The 25,745-nt window shown below is 52.4% G+C and overlaps 1 protein-coding gene across 3 annotated transcripts in view; it reads left to right on the forward strand.

Moving 5' to 3' along the window:
- Positions 1-25,745, forward strand: part of Rora (RAR related orphan receptor A) — an 86,454-nt gene that overhangs the window by 43,403 nt on the left and 17,306 nt on the right. For 2 of the 3 annotated variants that reach the window (XM_012514164.2, XM_023712409.1), the window contains exons 2-3: positions 11,897-11,982; positions 24,497-24,638. In XM_012514164.2, the coding sequence (XP_012369618.2) occupies positions 11,897-11,982; positions 24,497-24,638 (228 nt within the window). Of the gene's footprint in view, positions 1-11,896; positions 11,983-24,496; positions 24,639-25,745 lie in introns of those variants that run through there. The other variant, XM_023712410.1, reaches the window with a different exon arrangement.

A 25,745-nucleotide genomic window follows, 5' to 3' on the forward strand; every position in this document is an offset into this window, starting at 1 on the left:
GGAGAGAAGAGAGGGAGAGGGGGAGAGACAGAAAGCACATGAAATTAAAATTGTTTTCCCTGAAAGAAGAAAACAGCATTTTCCATCAACACCACACTAACCTGGTTCTGCCCTGTTTCCTCTGTGGCAGCGCAGTATGAAAAGGGCTTTGATGTAGTAAATGCTGTTTTTAAGATAAGGCCAGGGCCGGGGAGATGGCTCAGTGGAATAAGCGCTTCCTTGACAAGTGGAAGGGCCTGAGTTCAATCCCCGGTTCCACAAAAAAAGTAGATTAAGGTGAGGGACACATTAATGCTGCGGTAAAGTGTACCTGCTGCAGGAGCACTCACCTGCACCCTACCTCCAGGTCTTGAAGAGAATGAGTCGGGGTCCCCTTGCTCCTCTTGCATGCAGTAAAACCAGACAAGCTAGTGGCCAGGGAGGGGCCTTTTCCACCACCCCACCCCCGTAGGTGACAGTCCAGCTTGCTCACAGGCCGGGTCTTGAGGGTCTCTGTGCCCACCTCTGAGTGTCCAGAGTAGACCCGAAGGCCAGGCCAGAGAGGGTAGTTGTGCAGCTCCCCGGGACCAGCCGAGGCTGCTCAGCTGTGGACGCCTCCTGACCCGCTCTTTGGTCTTTCCCCGCCTGACCCAGGCACCAAGGACCAGAACCCTCTCTCCCACCTCATCCCCCCTGCAATGCCAGCCCTGCAGTGGGCATCCCCTGGTGAAAGCCCTGGTATTGTTCCATCATGCTTGTGCCTGTTCTGGGCTACGCCTTCAGGGCAGCTCCTAAACACCATCTTTGCATGGAAGGGCTATCGTGACTTCCACCCTCCTCGTTTTCCTGTTAGTTCCCTTAGCTCTAGCAAAGGCCACCATCGCAGAGAGCTGGGTGAGGGAGGTGCCATGGGCCCAGAAAATGGGCTGAGCGCACACAGCGCGGACAAAGCCGGGGCCCAGCCCTTTGCCCTGGAGTTCGCAGGCTTCGCCTTCCAGCTGAACTCTGCTCTCTTCTTTCCTTTGCTTTTCAAATAGTTTTTGCTTCCAGCTCTAATTTGTGATCCGTGAAGTCGGCACAACACGACACCATGTGCCAGTGGGCACTGCGCCCCTTCTGTTCCTGTACTTGGGCGTGCTTCTGTTTTGTGTGGCCTGGTGGGCCTGGCAGCTGCATGGACCTGGGTAACACAAATCATGTGTGTTGTATGTGAGTGAGCACACGTGGAGTGTGCAGTTGCACATGCATGGTGTGCTAGTGTGGTGGCCGTGGCCGTGGCAGGACCTGAGGTGGCCGCAGTTGTGGGCATTGAATAGGACCTGCTGGTCTGAGTGGCAGCTGTGACGGGAGATGTTTCCATAGCCACCACGAGTGAGCACAGGGTTTTCATGCAACATGAAATCCGCCCCCACACTTATAGGATGCACTGTCGGGCCTCACGGCTGTGCAGGACCACAAAGCGCGGAGGGTCCACTCACTGCAGATTCAAAGAATTCACTTATTCCCGTGATAAGTTCAAGCTCATTCATGCAAAGTTAAGCAGAACAGTCGCAGACGGGCCAGCCCGCGATGGCTGAGGGGGCGCGTGGGTGAGAGTCACTGGACGCCAGGAAGCGCTTTGGGCCCTAGATGAGGAGCAGAAGCACCGGGCAGTGCTGTGCTTCTCCCTTTGATTTCTGCTTGTGTGCTGTGTTCTTGGCTCAGTCCTCTGCGTGACTTATATAAAAATCAGTAGCTTCAGGGTATGTACCCGGATGGACATCTCCTTGTATTGGGCGAAAGAAGGCGTTTCCTAGATAGTACCTGATTTTAATTGATGTTCTGTGTCACGTCTTCTTAAAATAAGACTGATAGTCTCCCCCCGTGGTCTAGACCCCTCCTGCTCCGATCTCAGAACTACTTCATATCCCCCAGGGCACCACTGCCTTTTCCTGTGTTTTGGTTTCCTGCTAAGGAATAGCTCCCACCTCGACCCTCTCCTTGGGCACGACTACAGGAACAGCTTTGCTCCCTGATCCCTGTCCCAGCAAACGCGGCATGGCTAAGAGTGAAAATTGTTTTAACCAGCAGGTTTAAAGAGCAAGCAGTCAGAGGAGGGATCAGAAAAACAAGTGCCGTTCGTCTGGTTGGTCTACAACTGGCTGGACTGATCGTCTTAGATGTGGATTGTAAAAGAAAATTTCAAAAAACGTCATTGTGCCAGTTGGGGTGATACACACCTGTAATCCCAGCACCTGGGAGGCTGAGGCAAGAGGATCTCTGCAGAATGAGCTTAAGGCCAGCGTGAACTGCGTAGCAAAACTCTGCCTCTAAAAGATAAAGAAAATAAAATTTTAAAAAAATCATTGAGCCGCAGTGTCGAAATGCATCTCTAACGTACTGAGCACTCTGAACTTGCCAGCTGTATGGTTTGGCTGTGACAGGCTTTGTCCTAGAAATCAAGAAATCAAGAGTGGAGGGACTAGTAGAATTTGTCATCTAAGAGAAGGTTGTTAATCTTTCAAGATCGTACAAAGCCTCGTATGACGACTTCTGTGTCTTGCAAGCCTAAATTGTTTGCTTAATGGAAACCACACTCTTGCATTTAAGGTCCAGAGCAGCATGGGGAGGCCTCCATGAAGCGGAGAACAGCTCAGAGGAGGAGAGAAGAGACAGGCTGGGGCCCTCACCCTGAGATGAGCGAGGCACAGGAAAGTTGGGGCTCCGTGGCTCAGGCTGCCATGCCTGTGGGGTCCTGCTTCATGTGGCCCCTTATGTGGGGATATGATGCATTCCCAAAGCCTGAACATCCAAGTTTTTTCCAACCTTTCCCCATGAGTCCAAAGTTTCTTTGGTCGCGGAAAAATTCTTAAATGACGCAACTGACTGTTCAACGCGTAGTAACTGGTCTTCAAAAAAACCACCCAAGCTAGCGGAAAGAACAGCGGGCTCCTGCCCCTGGTAAACCCTTGCGCCCTAACCTGGATTCTTGTGACTCTGACCTACTTCTGGGTGCCTTACTTCATCTGGCAAGTTTTTGAGATGGCGCAGCTAGGAGGTCATGGAAATTGTTTAACTGGAGTTAATCAGTGGTTGAGTTTTTAGGCAGGAGACTTTGGCCCTGGGGGGGTGGGGCTCTGCAGCAAACAGAATGTTTTGAATTATTTATTTAGTAAATTATAACCCTGTCTGCCAAGCAGATACGGACCAGATTCATCTAGGACAAATAGATTTAAACAAACAGCCTGCTTGTAATAAAGACCCCTTTCTGTGTCAGCAGATATTTGTATTTGGTCTTGAAATCCAATCACGGGTCTGTTCATCTTCATAGCATTATATGTGTCCGTTATGAAAGAGATGACCACTTTAAAATCGAAATGCCTAGATTATAAAAGGGATCTAGTTTGTGGTATGCGTGTGCAGGTGTGGACTTCACAAGCCGTAAAATAGAGTGGTGATCTCCTGGGCTTCAACGTGAGTATTCTCCTGGCGTGACTGTGAAGCGTGTGTTGTGAAATGGTGGTGAGCGTTTCTTTTTTAAATTTATTTTAGGGTCTACAGGATGTTCAGGGTCTCGCTGAGTAGATCAGACTCATAGTTATTCTCCTGTTTATAGCCTTCCAAGAGCTGGGATTGCACACACGCGCTACCACACCCAGTCCCAATCGCAGGCTCAGCACACCCAGGGAGTGGGGCTGGCGCGGCAGGCCTTGGGTAGAACCCCCAGCCCCTGCGCCTGCTTGCAGGCACTTTAATCCGCTGAGCTGTTTGGCTCGCCTGTAGTGAGCATTTCTAATGTTGTTGGTTGAGCAGAAGCCTGAGAAGACCCCCAGAACTGGTTGGGGTTTAAAGATATTTTCTGTTGTGTAAAAAACAGGCTTCGAACGATGACGGCAGAGGCCTGACCTCGCTCGCCGCTGCTCTGAACGGGTGGAAGGAAGCCTTAGCCTAAATGCGGTCGTAGTTGCTCTTGCCAAGGGGAGCAAAAAAATCGCCGTGTACAGTGAGCTTGGACGCTAGAGATTGGCAGCTGCTCTGTAAATCAGATGATGCTCTACGTCTCGTGCTATCCAGAGCTGCACAGGGGACACCTAGTGTTGGAAAAGAAGTTGTGAGGAATTTCCCTTGAGCTTTCTCCCACCCAGTAGTGAAATACAAGGGGTTCTTTTTCCTGCTGGTATAAAATGACATTTATGCCACGCTGAAAGATTCAAGGGAAGGTTTTTGGTGAAATGTTCCTGATCCCAAGGTCCTACCTAGAACACGTTCAAGACCTGCTCGGTCCTGGGACTCAAAGGGAGCTGACTCCAGCTGAAAGTAGCTGGCGGAAGGCACCGTCGCTTTTGTCTCCGCTTCCGACTTTGCAGCGGCCCCACAGGTTCTTAGCAGTTTGTTCACTGGTTAGAGAGAAACCAGATGTGGAGGAGCAAGAAGAGAAGGGAAATGCGTTGCCGGTGTTGGCGGCCCGTCTTCGTGGGGTGAGAATGGATTCAGAGTTTGATCCATGAGGGAATGAGTGAGAGATTAGAAAGCCTCCTCTCTCTCTAGCCAAGATACTGTGTCAGAGTTGTGCTTGCTTAATACATAATTACCCCAAAAATCAGAAGTATGTTGCTTGAAATTAGGCATTTTTGTGCAGTATGTGAAGCCAAAGAATTCTAACAAGAACTGGTTCTAAAATCAAAGCCCTCTGCTGTTCCTCTACGTGAAAAATCTGTTTCCTCTCTATTTGACAGAATCTTCCTGTAGAGGGACAAACTTGCTCATTCGGATTTCGATTTTAGCAAAGACGCAGATGCATCAGGGGACGCAAGTGAGCTCCTGGGGTAGGCTTAATCTGCTAGGGAGGGAAACGTATTACAGAGGATTAATAGGCGGCCCCTGCTGCACGAGAGCTACCTGCGTCTTCACAGAAGCTACCTGAGGAGCTGTTCTTGGCTTCCGGATTCTTCAGAGATTTCCTGCATGCACAGCTGGCTTTTCCTGAATTCATTTGGGACCTCCTGACCTCGTGTGTTAACCCTGAAGTACCCGAGGGTTATATATGTAAAGAAAACGGCCCGAGTTCCACACCTTCAGTTTTGCCTCCTTTTAGCGTACAGCTGTTTGGAATTAGTTGTTCGAGATAGGTAGGTGGAAAGGTGAAAGAGACAGAAACAGAGGGACAGACAGGCAGAGAGACAGAGACAGAGTGAGTGAGCTAGCGCGTGTGAGAGCGCGTGCTTGGCAGGTATTTACAGGTTTTTTTTTTTTTGTTCATTTGATTGTTTTGTTTTTGAGTCAGGTTCTCACTGTGTAGCCCAGGCTGGCCTTAAATTCATAGTGATCCTCCTGCCTCAGCATCCCGAGTGTTGGGATTACAGGCGTGTGCTGCTGTGCCCGACTATAATTATCTTTTGGAAATTGATTTTCTACAAAATCACCATCAAGTTAAAATGTAAGAGGTGGCTCAAGAACAGGTAAAGCACAGAGCTCTGTGGGGAGCAGGGACACGGGGGCAGACGACACCTCAAAGGGTGCAATTTCACGAAGCTCTTCAAGTCACCGAGCAGCATAATTCTGAGGCTGGGGGTGGCGACGGCGGCACATACGCCCGCTGCATTTGCCCCTGCCGCCACTGCAAGCCTTTGTGAGCCCTGGTCAGATAATACAGTTGAGTGACTGTTTGACAGCTGTCCTAGGAAAGTGACTTCTGTGTGTAATTATGCTAATTTTCCTCTCAAACTCATCCTACAATGCCAACAGCTGCGCGCTGCTCAGTTTTCAGGAAGGCATTTCGGAAGTGATTTCTTGAAGCTCCGTCTGGCCTGCAGGTGACAATGCCGGGGCTGTGTTTGTTTTTTCCTCTCAGGGCAGACCTGTCGTGGGTAGAGGGTGGCGCGCCCAGGCGCTTGCCGACGGCGTGGCGCACCAAGCTCCTAAAGCTCCCTGCTCAAGCAGGGTTTTCATCTTCAAAGAGGTCCGAGCGCGTTCATTTTGTAGCACTTGCCTGGGAGGTAGGAGTTATTCCCGTTTTATAGGCTCAGGGAGTGGAGTGGTGAGGGATCTGCCCTGGGCCACCCAGGGAGCCAGGAGTCAGGGCGCCTGGGCAGGGGCTGGTGCGTAGCTGGAGGGGGCCTCAACCCTTTCCCTCTGGTGTCGTTTTCCCTCAGGCCCCCGCGTCACAGGGACATAGATCTAGAGGCATCCAATAATCTAGAAAAGGAAAGAGACACCAAGTCCCGCCCCTTTATGACTGCGTCCACTTAAACCTGGTAAATCCAGATGTGGAGAGGAAGCCATGTCATTCCCTGGAGTCTCACTTTGCACATCTGTAAAATGGCAGTAAAAATGCCCGTCTGCTTCCTGCAGTGAAAATCAAAACAACCTAATCAACCAGGCGCACCCCAGCTGCTGCCTACGGAGGCTGAGGCAGGAGGATTGCAAGTCCAAAGACCAGCCTGGGAAGCTCAGTAAGAGCCCATCTTAAAAGAAAAAGGGCTGGGAACAGAGCTCAGAGGTACACAGTGGGGCCCTGGGTTCAATCCCCCAGTACTACCGAGGAAAAAATAATGTTAATAATGAGGTCAAAAACATCCAAAACTGTGTAGAAGCCTCCAAATGCCAGGCATTGTTCGCATTGCCAGAAGCGACTCCCAGACTGCTTAGGGAAGGGGCAGGCCTTTCCTCATTAGAGCTCTGATTGTTTCGGCGGTGTGAGGCCCTTGGCTTGAAAGAATCCAAAATCAAGGGAAGAAAAGACTGCGCCGGGGGAGAAGCTAGCATTATGTGCCGTATATATTTAGTAGACGGAAGGGCAAAACGAGCTGATGATGAGTCTGCATTGCGTGCAGCTGGACCACCGAGCAGCAGGGGCTGGGGACCCAGCCACCCCGTCCTGAGCCACGTGGGTCCTCCGGATGCCAGCGGCTTCCAGCCCACCGCTTTCCACGAGCAGCGCACATGGCGCTTTGCAGCCTGGAGCCGAGGTCGCTGCCTGCGGAGGGGCAGCTGGGACACAGAAGGAGCTTGTCTGGGCAGGGGCGTCGGAGAAGGCCCCGCCGGCCCTCCTGCTGCCAGCCCCTGCCTTTGCCCTCCGAGCTGGGCGCCCTTGGTGGCCGCCTTGGGGGGCCACCAAACTGCGCACACCGGGCCCTCCCAGAGCTGCTGCAGGAATGTGGTGGCCGCGATGGCCGGCACAGAAACCTTTAATGCCCCAGCGGTTGTAGACGGGGGATAAAATAAAGTGACTAATCCATAAAGGACTCAAGCCATTTTACTGAAAATAAAATCAAACGCCTTGGGGTTTTTCTTTTTAATCTTTATTGGTTTTCCTGCTTGCAAGAGTAATACATGCTGGTTATAAAAAACATTTCTTTTCAAACATTACAGACATTTGCAGCAGCGCGGGTGCAGAGGCCTCCGCCGCCTCAGCCCTCCAGCAGAACAGCGCCAGCAGCGGTAAAAGATTTTCTTAAAATGCAAGACATAGCTCTCTTCTGCTTTTGCAGGGTACGCAGTGCTTATGGCGCAGAGTGGTCCCCAGGGCCGTCCACAGCCCCGGCCTGCAGTGAACTACCAGCGCTCAGGCCACGTCCACAACGTTGCTGGGCAGCAGATGAGCTGGGGAGCCCCTGGCATGACCCCACGTCGCGTGAGATGCTGCTTTACCACTACTGGTGCCCGAGTCCCGTGCTGCCGCTCCTCTGGGGGTGGCTGGCAGCCGCTGTGGCAGTCGGTTAAGTGGCAGCACCCTAAAGGATTGTGCGCTGGCGGGAGGGACGTGCCTGCCACGGTATTTGGAGGCTAAGCAGCTTTTCTCTATCCATGTTTTGGGAAAAGCTTTAAATCCGTAGAAAGGCATCGCATTTGGCCCTCAGCAGAGCCCCTTGTCATCGCAGCAGTAATAACGGCCCATTGCTGGGCCCGGGTGCTCTGCGGGTGCACGAGCGCACGTGTGTGAGGGCCCCCGGGGCTGCTCCAGAGGGCTCGCACCCTGGAATCTTCCAAGATGGATCAGGCTCGAGAGAGAGGGCAACTGATTTGGCCAGCCGAAAGGATAGTTAAACCTGGGCTGGCGTCAGCTCCCCTCAGGTCAGAGAGTCCACCCAGAATTTTGCAAAATGAAAAAAAAAGAGCCAAAGTATTTTTGATTATGAAAGTTTTAAACTAGGCAGCAGAAACTCAGGAAAAGGTCCTGCTGCCCGTTCCCAAGTGGTAAGTTTAATCAAGTGAGTGCGGTGGGGTTTCTTCCTGCTCAGTAAGTACTAAGTGTAATAAGGGCAATATGACATTTTTTATGGGAACAACTTAGCCTGGCAGTGCAGTACGGGGAGCGATTAAGGAGCAGGCGACCTGCTGGGCGCGGTGGCGCATGCCTGTGACCCAAGCACTCAGGAGGCTGAGGCAGGAGGGTCGCTGCGAGTTGGAAGCAGCTGCGCAGTGTGAGCCTGTCTCAAACAGAGCCTTAACTTTTAAAGAAAAAGACAAACTGCACCCAAACCTCAGCCTTACCACTTCTTAGCTCTTCAAATATGGCAATTTATTAAGCTCCTCTGGACTTCAGTTTTTACATATATAAAACAAATGCACCAAATAAGTAAGGAGGAGGAGGAAAGTAACAATAATCGCTACTGCACGTGATTCCTGGAGATAATCCCTGACTCAGGATGCGTGTACCATGAGAGATTATCCGCCCAGCCACTGTATCATAAAGCAAACACTCGTGCCCCCGGGGTGAAGTGATCTACGCCTCTCTAAACAGCTTTATCTTTTTTAATGATTGGCACAATGAGAATGGTCACTGCTGTCTGGCCTCGTGCAGCTCCCAGGATGCTCCTGAGGAATACATGAGGTGTTTAAGAATAGTAGTGCCCAGGGCTGGAGAGATAGCTCAGCGGTCGAAGCACCTGCCTGGCAAGCACAAGGTCCTGGGTTCAAACCCTGGAACCCGCATGCCTTGCTGGCCCCAGAACCCCAGGTGCACAGTGCTGGCCACTGTGGTGGTTCATACCGTAATGCCAGCACTTGGAAGGCTGAGGCAGAAGGATCGGTATGACTTCGAGGCCAGCCTGGGCTACAAAGTGAGCACAAGGCCCGCCTGAACTGCATAGTGAGCCCCTGTCTCCAAAAACAGGCCAATCCGGGCTCTTTTCCTCGGGCCTAAAAACCCCAATTGGTGGGGTTAAACTGCCCTCCTTTCAAAGTATATGCAAGACGTGGCTTACGTTATTTTCTCTCTTTGATCCCGTAAATTGAGTGCAAGTTCGAGCGGGGAAGGCTTCCTGGGCTGTGGATTCACTGGGGGGCTGCCAGTACCCCGCCCCACCTGCAGATGTTCGCTTTCCCAGCACAGCAGTGAGTGGGCCCGAGGGCTGGCTTCAGACGGCGAGTTGCTGGCTTGCCTAAAGAGCAGTCTCACGGGACCGAGTGAGCCGCGGGGGGGGGGGGGGGGGGGGCGGAGAGCAGCGACCCTCCCTCATGTCCTGTCTTGTCCTGTCCCGTGACACCCCAGTGAGGCGTGGCCTGGTTCTCAAGTCAGCGTTACCCACTCGAGCTGAGCATAAACCGTGGAACAGAGACTCAGAGCTCGAGTTTCCGTCCACTTTGGGCGCCCTGAGCTGGGGTGCCCTTGAGACCCGAAATCCTGGCCAACCACAGCCAGGCCGACTGCCAGGGGCAGGGCAGGAGCCCGCCTCGCCCCAGCAGCCCTGTGCCCGTGGCACCAAACGGTGGGTCGGGGCTGCCTCTCACCAGCCAGGCGCCGTCCCAAGGAAGCTGACCGCCCGCCGCTTAGCGCACGCCAGAACCATTAGCTGGCCTTTCCTCGTGCATCATTCACACGCGATGCCCAATCCCCCGAGCCAGGAGGGTGGCCAGCCGTGTGTCCTTCTCAGTGTGACCAGATAACGCTTTGACTCGCTGTTGCCCACGTGGCCCGCCCGGGGCCTGCCTATTTTCCTAAAGGACGGAGCAGACACGCTTGGCCAAGTCCACGTGGTGAGGACCGATCTCAGCTGATTCATGGAAGCCCCACGTGGAGACCATGGTGCCCCCGCTGCCTCGGGTGCTTCGGGTGCCCACCCGAGCGCGGGCCGGGAGCGTTCTGGTCTCCAGCTTCCGCGTGTGCAGCTCGAGGTGCAGCGCGGGCAGGGGCAGCTCCACGTCGTCAGTTCGGTTGAGTAGGCAGTCGGAGTACCTCGTGTTGTATGATTCGCCAGCGCTCAGAATTTCTTCGTAGTACCTGACTTGTGAGCCTGGAAAATGTTGGCCCCGACTCTGTCCCCAGCACCACAGACCCTGTGGCACAAACCTGACGGTGTTAAAAATACAAGAAGGGGGCCAGGGTGCTGTTCTTCGGCACAGTGCCTGCCTGGCAAGCTCAAGGTCCTGAGTTCGATTCCTAGTACAAAAAACATTAGAATGCCATTAAACGTGACGCATGATTTCATGTGCCATAAACGAAGTGAGGCATGCCCCTGGGGAGGCAGACTTGCAAGTGACAGTGTTTGCTCAGTGCAACCCTAAATATAACTAGCCCAGGGCATACCTACTTGCACCGTTATCGGGGCCCATATCAGAGAGCTCCAGATTATACAGAATACACGGGATGTGACCTTCTGCACATTCTGAAAGTCAGAACAGGCAAAGAAACCCGGTAGACCCCACTAAAAATGATTGATGGAAAGGAGCCGTGGGATAGTGACACGCGCACGGGTCCCCGTGGGAGGAGTCAGCAGAACCCATGGCTTCTGATGAGGTTTCGTGGTGACATCCAGCGGTTTCTCGTGTGTTCTAAGTACGGACGACAGCAGCACATCAAGTCCAAAGCACACGTCTTCAGAAATTCCCTCGAATGTGAGAGCACCTGGGGGGGGGGGTGAGGTCACGTGGCGTGGTGCGGCTTCGCTTCTCGGGAGGCGGGAGCCTGGCAGAAGCTGGAGCTCGGGCACGTGCCGCTGAGCTGGCGTGCATGCCTCAGCCGCAGCTCGCAGGTGGCGACAGTGAGAGACCCGTGGGAAGCCAAGGGGCCTGCCAGGTAAACGGTGGCCGAGGCGGGCTGCCCGAACACCTCGGGGCCGCTGTCCTGCACTCACATGTAAATCTTCTAAGTGCTCCACGGAGTTTCTTTTGCCTGATCCTCCTCCTCCTTCCCACACTGTTCAAGACAGAATGTGTTTGCTTAGGAGTGTTTTTCGCCGTCCTTGAGGCTATTGGTGGAATATATGTTCAGGTGTTGGGTAGTCTTCCAGCCTGAGGGATCTTTAATCTTCTGAACACACACACCCGGCACCAAGAGGTCAGTTTCGGACACAGACCCTGAGCGGCACCATGCCGTGTGTCCCAGTTCATTACTCTCAAATGCAGATAAGACATTAACTTGTGGCTGAAAGATTTTGATTGTATCCAAGTGAAGCGCGCTTCAGTCTGCGACAACTGCGTTCATGTTTTAAAGAAGATGAGTGAAGAAATCTTATCGACTGTCCGCCGTAGCTCATGAATATTGTGAAGCGGACCATCTTCCTAAGGAGACCTGACTCTCTGGAGTACATTTTTCTGTGCCAGCTACAAGGCTCAGCCGGGATAGATTTATGACCTTTTAAAAATAATGATGGAGAATGAAATCGGAGGAAACACTCGAGTGTCTGCCTTGCTCTGAGCCCTAAACTGCGAACTCTCCAGTTCTTCAAGGCTTTGAAATGCTGATTCCGGCCTTCTTGAGGGTTCTCAAACACTTCCTCAAATGACCCATTTTAATAACCCAAAAGCTATTATATAACGAGCTGCCATAATTTAGTCCAGGGCTCTAGGGGGGCCCTCGCAGTTCAGCAATGAATAGTTAATGCGGTATAATGTTTAGCAGGTTATTAGTTTTCACTGTACAAATGCTGATCGGGGAGCGCTTTTATAAGGTGTTTAAAAGAAAATGTAATTAACTGGTTGTGTGCTTCTGTTGCAGCTCAAATTGAAATTATTCCATGCAAGATCTGTGGAGACAAGTCGTCAGGAATCCATTACGGCGTCATTACGTGTGAGGGCTGCAAGGTAAGCCGTTTTCAGTCGTTGCTGCTTCTGTTAACGTAACGGTGCAGCGCTGGCTTCTGTGTTTTAATTTTTTTTTTTTTTTTAACTAATGTGTTTTAAATTTCAACTCCTTGGAATTTCGACTGATGAGAAATGACAGGATGGAACAAACGTCGGCTGCTCCATCACAGTGAACCTCGTACCCGTCCGATTATTTAACTACAGGACGATCCCGAAGTGTGTGCTTTTTCATGAATTTAGATGATGTCGCAGGAAATATAAAAGTGACTGTGTTATCAGATGTATTGAATACAAGAACCGGAGGGGGGCTGAAAACCCCATTGCCCAGGCGGCCCTCGGGCCCAGACGCCCTCCCCTAGCGGGTCTGGAAACTAAGGAAAGGTATTTGCGTTCTGCTTTACGTTGGCCACCAGCCTCCCAGCCCTGATTGAAGTGATAAGCGATCAGGATATCTTTTTAGAATCTAGACGCCTCTAGTGCTCCTGCTGCAAAGTCCGAGAAAGGTAGCTCCAGGCGGCCCACCGAGAGCCTGGCTGAGTGCGTTAGCTGCATGCGAGGAGCCCCGCTGGGCAAGGAGGGCTTCTCGGGAGGGCTTCCCAGGAAAGCTCACTCCAGAGCCGCCACACCCGCTTGCCCCTCGTCGAAGCACTTTCCAGTACATGACAGCTACATTAGTGCTTTGTTAAAAAGATGAGTAGAGAAGCTTTGACTTAGCGTCGTCTGGAACTCAGTCTTCGCAGTCCGGCGCTTTCCTAAGGAGACCGGACTTCCTCAAGGGTGTTCTTCTTGGAGCTGGGAAGTGAGTGTGATGCCTTCCTACTTTTTAAGGCTCTTCCAAAAACAGAATAAGCAATACCACGGGAAAATAAAGATGTCTGCCTGAGACTTCAGGGCCACCCCCTGCCCCCACAACTCAGATTGCCTTTGTCATCTAAATTTCAATTTATTAAGGTTTAAATCCTACTGCTCATATTGGAAGGACCTTGAGACAGCTTACAGGATAAAACAGCACAAAATAAATAGGAGAGAAGCTATTTAAGCATGCAGGAAGCCTCTGAGACAGCTAGTTACTACAAGCAGGCCTGAACCAGCCCTCGGGCTTTTTGCAATTGAGGAACCAAAAAAAAAAAAAAAAAAAAAAAATCCGCAAATTTGGGTTGCTTCCCTTTAGTGAAATTAGAAAGTACAGTGTCATAAAATGTAAAGTCACCTGCAGACACAAATAATTACTGAGCCTTTGGGGAAATTAGCCCGATGCTGTCTTTAATTCTTCACTTACTCTCCATCATCCTAATCTCAATTTTTTTTATTTCTGCGCTTCCCCGTTAGCCACTGTGACAGTGCATGGAGCTCCACACCCACCCAGCTCCGAGAAGCCCGAGAAGTCTGCATGCCACCACACACACACTTAATCCATCCTTTAAAAAAGTACCTGCCCGTGGAGGTCTTATGGGTTAGCTCAGTTGTTTAAAGCACCCGCTTGGGCACACTCAGTCAGGTGCAGGGGACCACGGTTCGATCCCCAGCTGCACAAGCTGCACCAGACCCGCCTTTAAGGTAGCCTGAGCCAGCCAAAAAAATAAATAAGAAATAAAAGTAAAAATTAACTGCCCATGAGGAGGGGGAGCTGGCTGTTTAAAGGAGATTTTTTAATTACGCATCCCTGGAATAACCTCAGTGCCTCTGACTCTGGATTGCCAAGAATAAATGTGTCACGCCTTTGCCCCTCAGTCTTCCCTCCTGCAGAACTAAGGACTGGGGGAGCATGGTGTGATCCGCTCCCGACAGCTGTCACCCCAGATTTGCAGCATTGGTCTGGCTGTTCCTTGCCAAGTCCACCCTGTCCAGGTAGGACGGCAGGCCTTTCTCACGCAGGGCATCTGCCGGGCATCACAGGCACCGTCCCCGACCCTGTTCACCAGTCCCTCGGTACTGCCCCCTAGAGGTCAGTGTGGCAAACTGCAGTACCTGGGCATTGAGTCTAGGCCAGGGGCAGCTGTCAGAAATGTTCCACCAACATGAAAGATTAATTAATAACTTATTATCCAATAAGACCTGAAGTGACTACCGGTGTATTGACAGAGGTAGAAAGGGAGCATTTTTTGGCCCCAATATTGGTTTATAAGAAAACGAAGGCCAGACACCGTTCCATTTCTCTGGTGTCCTCTCCAGACCCTGGCCGTGTGCACGGCGCAGTGCCGAAACTGATCTTCAGTGAGCTCTGGCTCCCTTCCTCCGCTTTGTTGACTTTATGGGACAGAACTCACTGAACCACTAACTAACGATTTTATCAACAGCTTGGGACAGCGCCCCATCTGGGCCTGATTTAATATAATGTGTGTTTCTTTGTGAAGTACACAGCGCTTGCTCTGCGTCTAGTTTCGCTCAGCTGTAACCAACGTTTTCAATTCCTAGTTCCAGGGAAGTCCAGGGACCTCTGCACGGCCGTTATTTATCATGTGCTAATCAGGTGAAGTTGGTTCTGTCACGATGAATTATAAAATATGACGTTTGTGGTAGTACAATTAGGCACAAGGAAATATCTATTAGATGCATCAAATAGATACCGCATGAGAGAAGGAAAGAAAAACAAAGCCTGCCACTTCCTGAAGGAGTCATTTTATGAATATTTTAAGTTTTATTTTAAAATCAACAACCCGAAACCATAAGAAACTAGAGAGCCTGTTTGACTGCCGAAATACGGACCTGTTTCCCACACCTTTGCCTGGGGGAGCCTCGTGCCGGGGCTGTGAGGGTCAGGGTCACCGTGGCCTCCCTCTGCTTCCCGCTCGCCTCTGCCCTCTGCTACCAGGACATGATAGCGTGTGGTGTGATGACTTCCACCACGTGGCCTGGGCTGGAGTCCACCCTGCCTGTGGCCAAGCTGAGCACCTGCCCAGCCGCTCTGGACCGCGGCCGCTGCCTTGTGTGCATAAGGACGTAGTGGTGGCTGTCCCCGGGGTCACCATGCATGTTCAGATAAAGCATGCAGGAAGGCACCGGCTGCGTCCTGCGTGCTGGGCGCTGGCTCTGGACCTGTCACAGCCGGACTCCCCCGAGCGTTGGAAGTGTTGCTCCGCATGCACAGAGCATCATAGGACACCCGAGTCCAGGCTTGATCACTGTGGCCACCGGAAGTGTGCCGTCCAGAGCCTGCCCATACACAATGAGTCATGCGTGCGGCACACGCCTGGAGGCCCCGCTGGTTGGCAGGCTGAGGCGGGGGTGTGGCAAGGTCGAGCCCAGCCGAGGCGACCCAGAGAGACCACGTCTCCAAATAAAAACTAAAGGCTGTAAAAGTGGCTTGCCACTCCTTGGGTGGGAAGTGCTGGGAAACAAAGGGAAATCCTGTCCCTAGGCGCGCTCCCAGGGGGCCCAGAGCTGTGAGGGGTCCCAAGGCAGAGCACTGGTTCTGCCTTCAGGCAGTTCCTAGGCCAGGGCAGATGCAGCCTACGCAGGGAAAGGCAGATACACGGACACGAAAACTAAACCCGAGTGAGGCCTCACAGGCAGGGGCACCGCAGTGTGCGTCCACGCAGCAGCCAGTCCAGGGATGGAGAGAGAGCAAGGTGTGACGCAGGCTCCATCCTCAGGCCAGCTTGGTGGCACGTATTGTACTTGGGGGATGCAGGGAACCCAGTGCGATTGGAGCAGAGGGCCACTTTGTGGGTGCTGCAGAAAACGACGTAGACGCGTCCCCACCCCTCCCTGAGTTGTATGGCTCTGTTATGCAGAGCTTTTCTTAGAAATGGATTTTATTACTTATTTTGGTTAAGACTGGCAAGATGCAGAAGAGCCTGGCAGGGTTTCATTCTGTCACTAAGTGTCCTGAGCCCAGGACAGCCAGCGCATCCCAGCTCTGGGCAGGGGAGGTGTCAAGGTGGCAGGAGCAGAGGATGTCGGAGACCAGGCTGCTTCAGCCTCCACTGAGGGCTCAGCCTGCAAAGCGAACAGAAAGGGGGTATATATAGAGGGCCCCACCATACTAAGGTGTCCTTTGGAGAAGGCTGTGACCCGCCGTGCAGCCACAGTCCCTTCACAGTGACATGTGGCAGGGCTGGAGGATAACACACACGTGCTTTCACCTTCCTCCCAGTAGACTTTTTCAGCTACAGGTTTTTCGTGGCTTTGTACAATGTCATATTTGGGCTGGTGAATCAGTTTCCAATTATGTTCCTTTTGCTCTTGGTAAAGGTGTAGCAGTAAAAAAGAGCAGCATTCATTTGTCAAAGGATTTAGTCATCAATTAGTACATCTAAAACACACAACGCAAGCACCTCTGAGCAGTTCCTCTGCAGGCCGTAAAGAAAGTGGGGATTGTGTCCTGGTACTAACATTCTCTTGAGCAACAATAGAAAGCCTTTTTAATGATACCTAGTATATATAATTGATCCCCCCCCCTTTTTTTTCCCTGCAAAGAAATTGGGAAGGCAACTACCAGAGCTTTTGGTGTGTTAGGTTCAAGAGAAACGTCCACAAATGTTCTTTTTAGGCCCACACTCTCTTTTAGACAATTGTAATATTTTTATTTAAACGATGAACACCACCCCGAATCCCCGCGGCCCACTTCTCAGCCCTGATGTATTCGTGCTCGGTATTAAAGCCGGCCGTGTGCAGAGGGGGCCCTGGCGTCACGCTGGGGTAAGTGGTGCGTGTTCTCGATGTGTTTGCTTGGCAGCTGGGGCCTGACCATGGCCAAGTTCAGGCAGAACAGACATCCGGACTCCGCAGGTAGGACCCTTGGGGTCAGCTTTCGACAGATACCACCTAGGCAAGCAGCCCTGCTCCCTGGCGGAGCGAGTGTGGAGTTTGGGCGGCCTCCCTTTCGGTGACCGACTGCACCGGATGTAAGAGTACGGTGCCACCAGCCACCTCCTGCAGCAGCGCTGCCTGTTCTCCTCTAAGGGAGGAGTTTCCTTCCTCAGCTGCCCCTTGGGGGACTATTATTCCTGTCCCCTCCCCTACATTTTATTTTATCTGCGTACCTCTCTTGACCCCTCAGTAGAGCCGAGTTCCCTTCTGCCCACCTTTATCCAGAGGGGTAACCTTCTGCGACACTCAGCAGTGACACCGCTTCTCCGTCACCCTCACACTTCTGTACGTTCTCACAAGAAGTTCCCGAGATAGATAGAATGACACAGGCACCTGGTTCACGCAAGATTCCCTGCTCTTTGCAGCCTCAGAAATAAAATGAAGGTGGACACATACCCGCTTTAACGGTCCCCCAAACTTCCACTTTTTAGCTGCATCAAAAATATCATAGTTTTGGCAGGCATATGAGCATTCACAATAAATCACAGCGTTATGAATAAATCTTGGTTGTCAAAAGCAAACGTGCAGCCGTTCCAACACGCCTGCCATTAGAATTCGGCAAGGCAGCTGTCAGCTGTTTTCTTGTAATTAAACAGCCAATGAGCAGCTAATTAAGACATATGTGTATACAGAAGTGGAAGTGGGTATGTTAATGAACTGTAGGAATCAATTCATTAAGTGAAAATTGTCAAAAGACCAAACATCAGATCAGCATTTCAGCCTTTGCCTCGGTGAGGAGAAGCCCCGAGCAGGAGGGGACCCCTCCAGGCACCTTCCCAATTTTATACCCAGTTCTACATCACGTAGGGCCAAGCGATTAATAACCCCAATAGGAAATGCCATGTACATATGTTGAAGCCTTTTGGGAAGTCGATTAGCAAGTGTTTCCCAACTGTGTAGAAAGTTGGTACTGAAGACCTTCTGAAATGCCATCTCCCTCCCCTGAAATATAGACCTTTTGAATACATCATTGAAAGGTGACTTGTTTGCCATTTATCTTGGGTTTTGATGGTCGAGCCAACCCTATGTGTCTCTCCCGGCTGGCCCTACGCGTCTATCCCAGCTGGCCCTACGCGTCTGTCTTGATGCTTTGGGGCAGTGATATGAAAAGGTCTGTGACCTTTGGAATGAAAAACATCTAAGACTCTGCAGTTGAAGCCAGATCCTCATCTCCCCTGCTGTGTGACCTGGACACAGCTTAGCCTCTCTATACTTTTTCACATTTATAGAGCAGATGTAAGAACAGGACCCTGTGAAGTGTCAAGTGTGATGAGTCAGAAATAAGGTGGTCTGCAGAGGGTGTCACCCAGCGCCTAGTAAGGCACAGGTGCCCAGAATGTGACTGTCACCACCACTGTTTTCCCTCTGGGTGTGCATCCCAGGAGGATTTTGACTCTAAGTACTTGGGAACAAGCAAGGCAGCCCATGAGGGAGACGGATAATAATGTAGCAAGACAAGGGGCTGTGGGAGGCCCAGGTCATGGCTCTCGGGTAACACAGGGATATGGCCAAGTCAGACAAGCCTCAGAGAAAGTGGGTTTCTCCATGAATTCTGAAAGGAAGCGTTTCTAGGCAGTGCCAGGGAGAGGGCTCCCGGGGGAGCTTGGGACACTGTTGTCAGACTTGGTTGGCTGCTGACTTGGGAAGAGAACCGACAGGAAATCGTCAGGAGGGAACCACTGAATTGCTAAGCAGGACGGTGACTTTCATGTTTCCAGATGAGATCTTTAATGACTTGTCACCTGGATTGGGAAGAATGAGAGTGGACCAGTTGGGCCACTGCATCAGAGCCAGTTCAGGAGATGACATGTGGAAACACCAGAAAATGTCAGGAAGGATGGAAGAACTGGGTGGATCGAGGAGTCGGACGGTGATGAGGAACCGCCTCTGCTGGCAGCAATTTGGGTGTGAGCGCACAGGAGGACGAGCTGAGAGGGAGCCTGACTGGCTGGAGCAGCTGATGAGGGTGGTGGCTGTCCCTGCTCGAGAGGACGCTGAGGGATGCATGGGTGGGAAATGGGCTTGGGAAGATCCATTCCGTCACAGAAGGAAAACGGGCCTTCAGCTCAAGGCTTGGGGACTCGTGTGGGAGGAGGAAAAAGGACGGGCCCCCAAGGCCAAACTGCATGCTGGGGTGAGTGCCTGTCCGAGGCCGGGAGGACCCCTTCCAAGAAGCGCGTGGCGGTCTGAGGACCGGGAGAGGCCACTGCCGTGTCAGCAGGCTCTGTAGACAGCAGTGGGTCACTTGGGGGCATGTTTCACTGATTGGAGTTCAGTGTCTACCCCAGATGCGTGCGATGGCTTGCTCTACGTGTCTAGACAAACGAGTCTTGTGACATCTCCCACTGACTCCTGCCCAGCTGTGACCTGCACACCTGCAGCTGCAACTGCTGCTAGGCCATAGCCACCGGCCCCTCCTCTGCTGTTCGCGTGCGTCGGCTGTGGATATGACACACCTTTATGTTTCGCCTCAGTGCTGGCATTTGCTTTACGGTTTTTAAATTGAGATGCACAAAGCAACGAATCCAGCCCTGCTTTGTAGCACCTGCCAGGTTCTGGGGTGTAAAGGCCCCCACACGAGCCCATGGGGTGCTGCTGCTACCCCGTGTGCCGTCTCACTGACCCCGGAGCAGAGATGGCTAGCGGTACTGTGTGTCAGACTTCCACCGTTCATGCAGCACTCGCGTGAGTGACCTCAAGAACATGAACAGCGGTAAAATAATGGTACTTATTTTTAATGATGATGAAGCAGCTGGATTTGACCACAAATCCCCTGAAGTTCTAGCCTCCAGCTGCACTGTGTGCACTGCCCCCTGATACACTGGCCACGGTCCTCGCTTGGGGAGCCCCAGTCTAGGGGCGCTGGTGCACACGTGCCCAGTGTCCAGCTGGGCTGGGCTGCTTCTGAGCATCAGGGAGGAGACGTCCCAGAGAACGGGGGACACGGGAAACAAAACACAACGAAAGGCTGTTTAAAATGAGACGAACTGAGGCAAACACTATCAGGAGGCCTCTCAGGGACAGACCTCGGGGCCGAGGCTGGCGCACAGGGGCTGAGGGGCCCGAAGCTGCGTCTCCCTTGCGACCAGGACTTAACACTGGGGCGCTGGCACCTGAGCCCCAGTTCCAGTACCAGCCGTGGGGGCTTCAGCAATCATTCAGCATCCCAAGCTCCACGCTTGTGCTCTACAAAACCAGAAAACTGGAATCGATCTCCGAGTCTTAACAAGAGCAAGGTACGCCCTTCAGGGGAGTTTTGCTAAAACGTTCACTGGACAAAATTGCCAGGTTTTTTCTTTTTGGACCCATTAAAAATGGCAGTTGCATGGCTTTCGCACTAAGATGGATGCCTGAGCCCTATCGCCAAGGGTAACAAACCCAAGGTGTATTTTTAAAACCTTCCCATCCATTCTGGCACGCCGTCTGCCTGAGGAGCCCCACTCCCCTTGCAGAAGGGAGGCCGGGTCCAGTTCTACCATTTTGTGGGATGACTGCGAGTTCACGGGCGGCCACCAGGTGGCAGTAGCGTGCCGCTGTCGCGCTGAGCGCCCTGTAGCCTTGCTGCCTTGGCCCTCGGTTCTTATAGCTGTGCCACCCCCAGGTATTTCCATAGCCATAAAAAGCACGCTTTTGGGGCCGGGGAGATGGCTCAGTGGAATAAGCTGCTTCCCTGGCAAGTGCAAGGGCCTGAGTTCAATCCCCGGTTCTGCAAAAAAAAAAAAAAGCACGCTTTTGTGAAAACCAGAGAGCTCCTCAGCAGCTCAGTTTTTAGACTTCAGACACAGGTGCCAACTACGTACCTAGTAGCCAGCCTGGCTAGCTCGCAGCCTCGGGTGTGGGCCCTCGGGCCCTCGCCGCGGTCTGGTACCGGTGTGCGCTGCTCCGCACTCTCAGGACCCTCAGACTGCCCAGCCCCACGCCCCAGGTCCTCCTCCTCGGGGCCACCCGCTCCAGGACTGCTCGCCTTTAGACCAGACCCAGCTGCTACCCGGGGGTCGGACAGCACCACCTGTACCTCCACTTCCTCTCTCCACCCTTGCGCTCTCAGGGCTCTGCTTTAGCTTTAATGTTATCAGCTCAGTCTCCCATGTGCCCGGACCCCTGAGGCATGCTGGAAAGAAAAGGCTTTAAAAAAAAAAAAAGCAGCTGTCTGTAATTATAGTTAATCAGCAGCCATGTGGATAAAGCAGATACGGTGCATGTGCACACACAGTGGAGTAGCACTCAGCCCTGAAGAAGGATGGCCTGAATCAGCCGCAGGAAAACAGTCCATCTTGAGTCCACAGAACTAAGCAGAGTGTACCGAACACGGAAGAGTAGCCACCGATATGGTTTCCAGTGCAGAAATTATTTATGGAGCGAAATAATGTGCTGGGGAACAGGGAAGTAGGCGTCCTGCAGAGAGGGGGACCAGGATTGGAAGTGAAGGGACTAAGATGAGACATGTGGGGTCCAACACCCCACACAGCTGTACCCATGAGGCCTTGCAACTCTGTGCTACTCTAAGAAGCGTATAGGAAGAAAGCAGCACGCCATTCATTTTCCTGCAGCGCAGGGCTCGGGGTTCTGTCCTGGAGGCTTTCCCGTCCCTCTCGTCACAGGTGTGGCCCAACAGTCCCACGAGCCCCCACTGCAGATCCCCACGAGACTCCAGACTGCCAGGGAAGAGCCCTCCTGCCCTGACAACTAGCAAGTGCACCCCCCTGGAAGAGCGAGGGATCCTGTGCACCCGCAAACCTGCAGAGAGGTGGCTGGGAAGCCGGTGCAGTCCCCGTGCCCTCCTCCTCCTCTGGCGCCTTCAGGACCCCTGATTGGGCCTCACGGGGACAGTGTGGTCATCCAGATGGCTGTGGGGTGGAGACAGGGAAAGGGGCTGCGAGCGTCATGTGGCCTGGGCCCAGTGCCCAGCAGGGCAGGAACACAAAGTAGAACAATCTTTAAGATCCGGGCACAAAAACCTTCCAACCTGGGATCAGAAGGGCTGTTTGCTGCCATTTTTCTGGGCCAGCCCAGGGGCTGCACAGAGAGGAGTACTGCCCCGTGTGGGACTTACCCTGACTGGCCCAGAGGAGGCTGCTTTGGAGTGCTGCCATGGAGGGGTCCTAGGACACCAGGGATGGCAGCAAGTGGGGCTCAGGCAGGAAACATGCCCTGCACGCCTGGCCCTGCCTCCCTGTGTGTCAAGAAGGCATCCAGGACCGTCCTTGTAAATGCGGGACGTGGTACCATCCTGCGGGCCGCACCACCCTCGGCCACGGAAGCAGTGACTACGTGGAGGAAGCCGCATGTGTTGCTCACGGAGGCTCCCAGATGCCCAGACGCAGCCAGGCCTGCTGGTAGCAGAGCATCAAAAGCCCAGGATAAGGTCACCACCGTGTATGGCGGCGCAGGCCTACCACCCCAGCACTCCGGGTGGCTGAGGCAAGAGGATCTCAAGTTCAGGACCAGCCCGAGCAACTTAGCAAGGCCCTGCCTCAGAGCAAAACAGAAAACAAGAAGAGCAGGAGCTCACCGCAGAGGTCCTAAGTTCAATCCCCTGTACCGCAGAGCAAAACCCCAGAGGGAGCCGATAGGAGCGGAGGGCTGGGCGGGTCCTGGCCCCCCACCCCGAGGCTAGGACCTGGGGACCGCTGTCACACGCACCGGGTAGATCACCCCAGCCCAAGAAGGGCCGCCACCCCCCAAGGATGCAGAGGCGCGGATTGCTCTTTCCAAGTGTTTCCACTAGAACAGTACAGGAAAAAATCAGAAAACAGACAGGAAAAGTTAATGGTCTGGGGCACATCCACCAAGCCAACGCTTCTTCTCACGTTGGGGCACAAGTTTCCAAACTTTCTTCTAAGTTAAATACGCAGGTTCTTTTTTTAAAATTACTATAGTGGGCCTGTCAGATAGCGCAGCAGATTAAAGTGCCTGCTTAGGTAGGCGCAGGGACCAGGGTTCAATCCCCGGCCTGCCTGAAACGGTGTGGTGACACGCGCGTATAATCCCAGCACTTGGGAGGCTGAAAAACAGGAAGAATCACAAGTCCAATCTGTGTACTGAGGCCCTGTAGACCCTGTACTAAATACATAAAAAATAAATAAAGTTGTTGTAGTGTTGAGCTCCTTAGCTGCTTTATAAAAATTCACCAGTACAGAAGCTGGGGGAATAGCTTGGCAGTTAAAACACCTGCCTGGCAAGTGCAACGACTTGGGTTTATCCCTGGTACAGCATTCCATAATCCCCATAATCCCAGTGCTGGGAAGACTAAGACAGGAGAATCACTATGAATCCGAGCCGTATAGCAAGACCCTATGCCAAATAAATAAGTAAATGATTTTTTAAAATTTCACCAGTATAGTTTTACCACCTCTAACAGTAATCGCATCTCTGGAAAACCATCGGGTACGAGGGGCTGACTCCCCCCTGAGGGGTGTACAGTAAGACTTCCGGTTCCCTCATGTTGGACATCGAAGGTCCTTCTACTAAATTTGTTCGTATTATAGGTCCTTGTAGGCTGATCGGGGTAAAGTTTTGAATATTCCCTTTAGGCTACGACCTTGGAAGGCCCTCACCGCCCAGCAGTAGGCGTGGCTCTCAGAGCTTGGATGCACCTGCTCGGCTGGCCTCTGGAGGGTGCCCTCCGAGGGGTGCCCTCCGAGGGGCTACCCTAGCACCATTCTGCAGGTCCCCAGGCCCAGATGTCCCCGTCACCTTGTGTCCTCCTGTAGGGGCTGTCAACCTTCACAGCTTCAACAGCACTAAAATTTTGCGTATCCTTCGCAGTTGTGCATCATAGAAATGACTGTGGTCAGTTACCTCACTTCTGTGTCTCGCCTGGCTTAAAACCACCAAAAGATAACCCCGGCCCCTCGTGTATTTGCAAAATAAGAACTGTGTTTCTGAGGAACAGATGGGTTCAAGAAGATAGTTATGGAAAATGACGCTTCCAAGCGAATGATAAGGAAAGTGAAGCCTACGGGTTTCTGGCGAGACATACCTAACAAAAAACGTGTGGCTTTATTGAAGAATAAATACTGAAAACCAGTGAGCTGAGATAGGGTTAATTGAACCAAAAGCAGAATTCTCAAGGTCTGTGCACAGCTCCTTGTGACCCTAGGTGCAACCTCTCATTTCCAAAGCAGTGCTTAATGTGTAGGAAAAAAACCCAAGGAGCATCCGCTTGGCTCTGCTCCATCTTGAAAGCCAGCATTCTGAGCCCTGGTATTTCCAGAGTAACCCGGATTGAGGAGGTTCCCACCCCAACTCAGCTACGGTGATCTCTTGGGGCTACTGGGGTGGCTGCACGGTTGCATTTGCCTCCTAACTCCAGAATCCCAGAGGAATGCTGGCGTTTATTGTACCAAGAGCACTTGGGAGATCAAGTTTAGAGACAGATCCCTGTAGATCGTCCCGTCAAACACCCTGCTTTTGGTCCTGAGGAGCCAAGAACAGGAGCTGAGCTGGTGCCTTTGACATGAGCAGCGGTCCTCAAGTTAAAGTTTGGCGTGTGTAAGGGATGGAGGATGGGGCTCTGGGGATCGCTTTTACTCAAGGAGAAAGAAGCGAGTTTAATTTCATTATCGATCTCCAGGATGGTTCTGCTGCAGGTTTAATTCTCCATTAAATATTGATGCCGCCTCCCACTTAGCACACTGCCTGTAGCCCGTACCCGTGGAACTGACACTAACCTGTTTTATATTTTATAACTGAATCACAGGGCTTTTTCAGGAGAAGTCAGCAAAGCAATGCCACCTACTCCTGTCCTCGTCAGAAGAACTGTCTGATTGATCGGACCAGTAGGAACCGCTGCCAGCACTGTCGGCTGCAGAAATGTCTCGCCGTGGGGATGTCCCGAGATGGTGAGCTTGCTCGGTTGGGGCAGCGTGGTGGCCCAGGGCTGCAACCCCCCTCTGTTAGGACAGGCCCTGTCCCAACCTGGTCCCACCCCCAAACCACTAGAGGCAGCAGATGGGGCACTGAGGAGAGGAGCGTCTGCCAAGGTGGCCCTCAGCTTAGCGACACTTTAGACATGACAGGTAGAAGGTTAGTGTCACCTGACACCCAGGCACCTACGCTTCCCCCAAGCAGTTAGCCCTGCAGGAAACACAAGCCAGAGCCCAGTCTTACCTTACACTAGCAAGTTCCCCCGGCAGGAGGGTTGAAATAGCTTAGTCCTAACCAGATCGTTTGAATCCCAGACCAGAGTCAGATGTTTGTGTGCACAGAATGTGCAAAAGAAATTCAAACGGTCATTTCACTGAGAGACTCTGTCTTATGCAATAGGGGCTGTGGGCTGTTCAGTGGCAGGCGTTCTGGAGCCTTCTGGGAAGCTATCTTAGGTGCACTGGGGGGTAATCAACACCAGATTCCAAGACGACTATTGTTATACAGGGAACTGGTGGGAAGGACAGTTAGTCTGCTTAGGGATTCTTTTCAACCAGACCAGCTGCTGTCCTAAGAGACACCTTTGAAGGAAACTGCCCCACAGGGAATTTCAGTCTGGGGGAACCTGCCCTCCCATAGTCCCGTGTCCCTGGGGTCTGTGGACCCGAGGGGGGCCAGTGGAGCCAAGGGGGGCCAGATTCACTGCAGCTCCCACCGAGTCCACGTGACCACCCTGTCCGCCACTGTAGAGTTCATGTCGCACAAAGACTGAGGTCACAGAGCTTAAACTGTGTTCCCAGAAATTCCCGTGACACGGCTCTGCAGTTTATCTTTCGATGACACCGAAGTAACAAAATTAGGTGTGTCCTTTACGAATTCAGACTAGTTCTCCGATGAGCCTGAGAGATACATCACCAGTTGTGTGTGTGTCTTCTCAGGAGCTGGCCCTTTCTGTTTTCCTTTCCGGATGATAAGATTCCTTTTGTTGATAAAACACAACGGTGGAGTCAGAGTGGGGTAACTCTGGGTATGAACCCCTTGGGTTTCCTGGAATGACCATTTCAAGGAAATGATGCTTCCTC

Source organism: Octodon degus, unplaced genomic scaffold (assembly GCF_000260255.1).
Source record: "Octodon degus isolate 3935 unplaced genomic scaffold, OctDeg1.0 scaffold00026, whole genome shotgun sequence".
Taxonomy (NCBI): Eukaryota; Metazoa; Chordata; class Mammalia; order Rodentia; family Octodontidae; genus Octodon; species Octodon degus.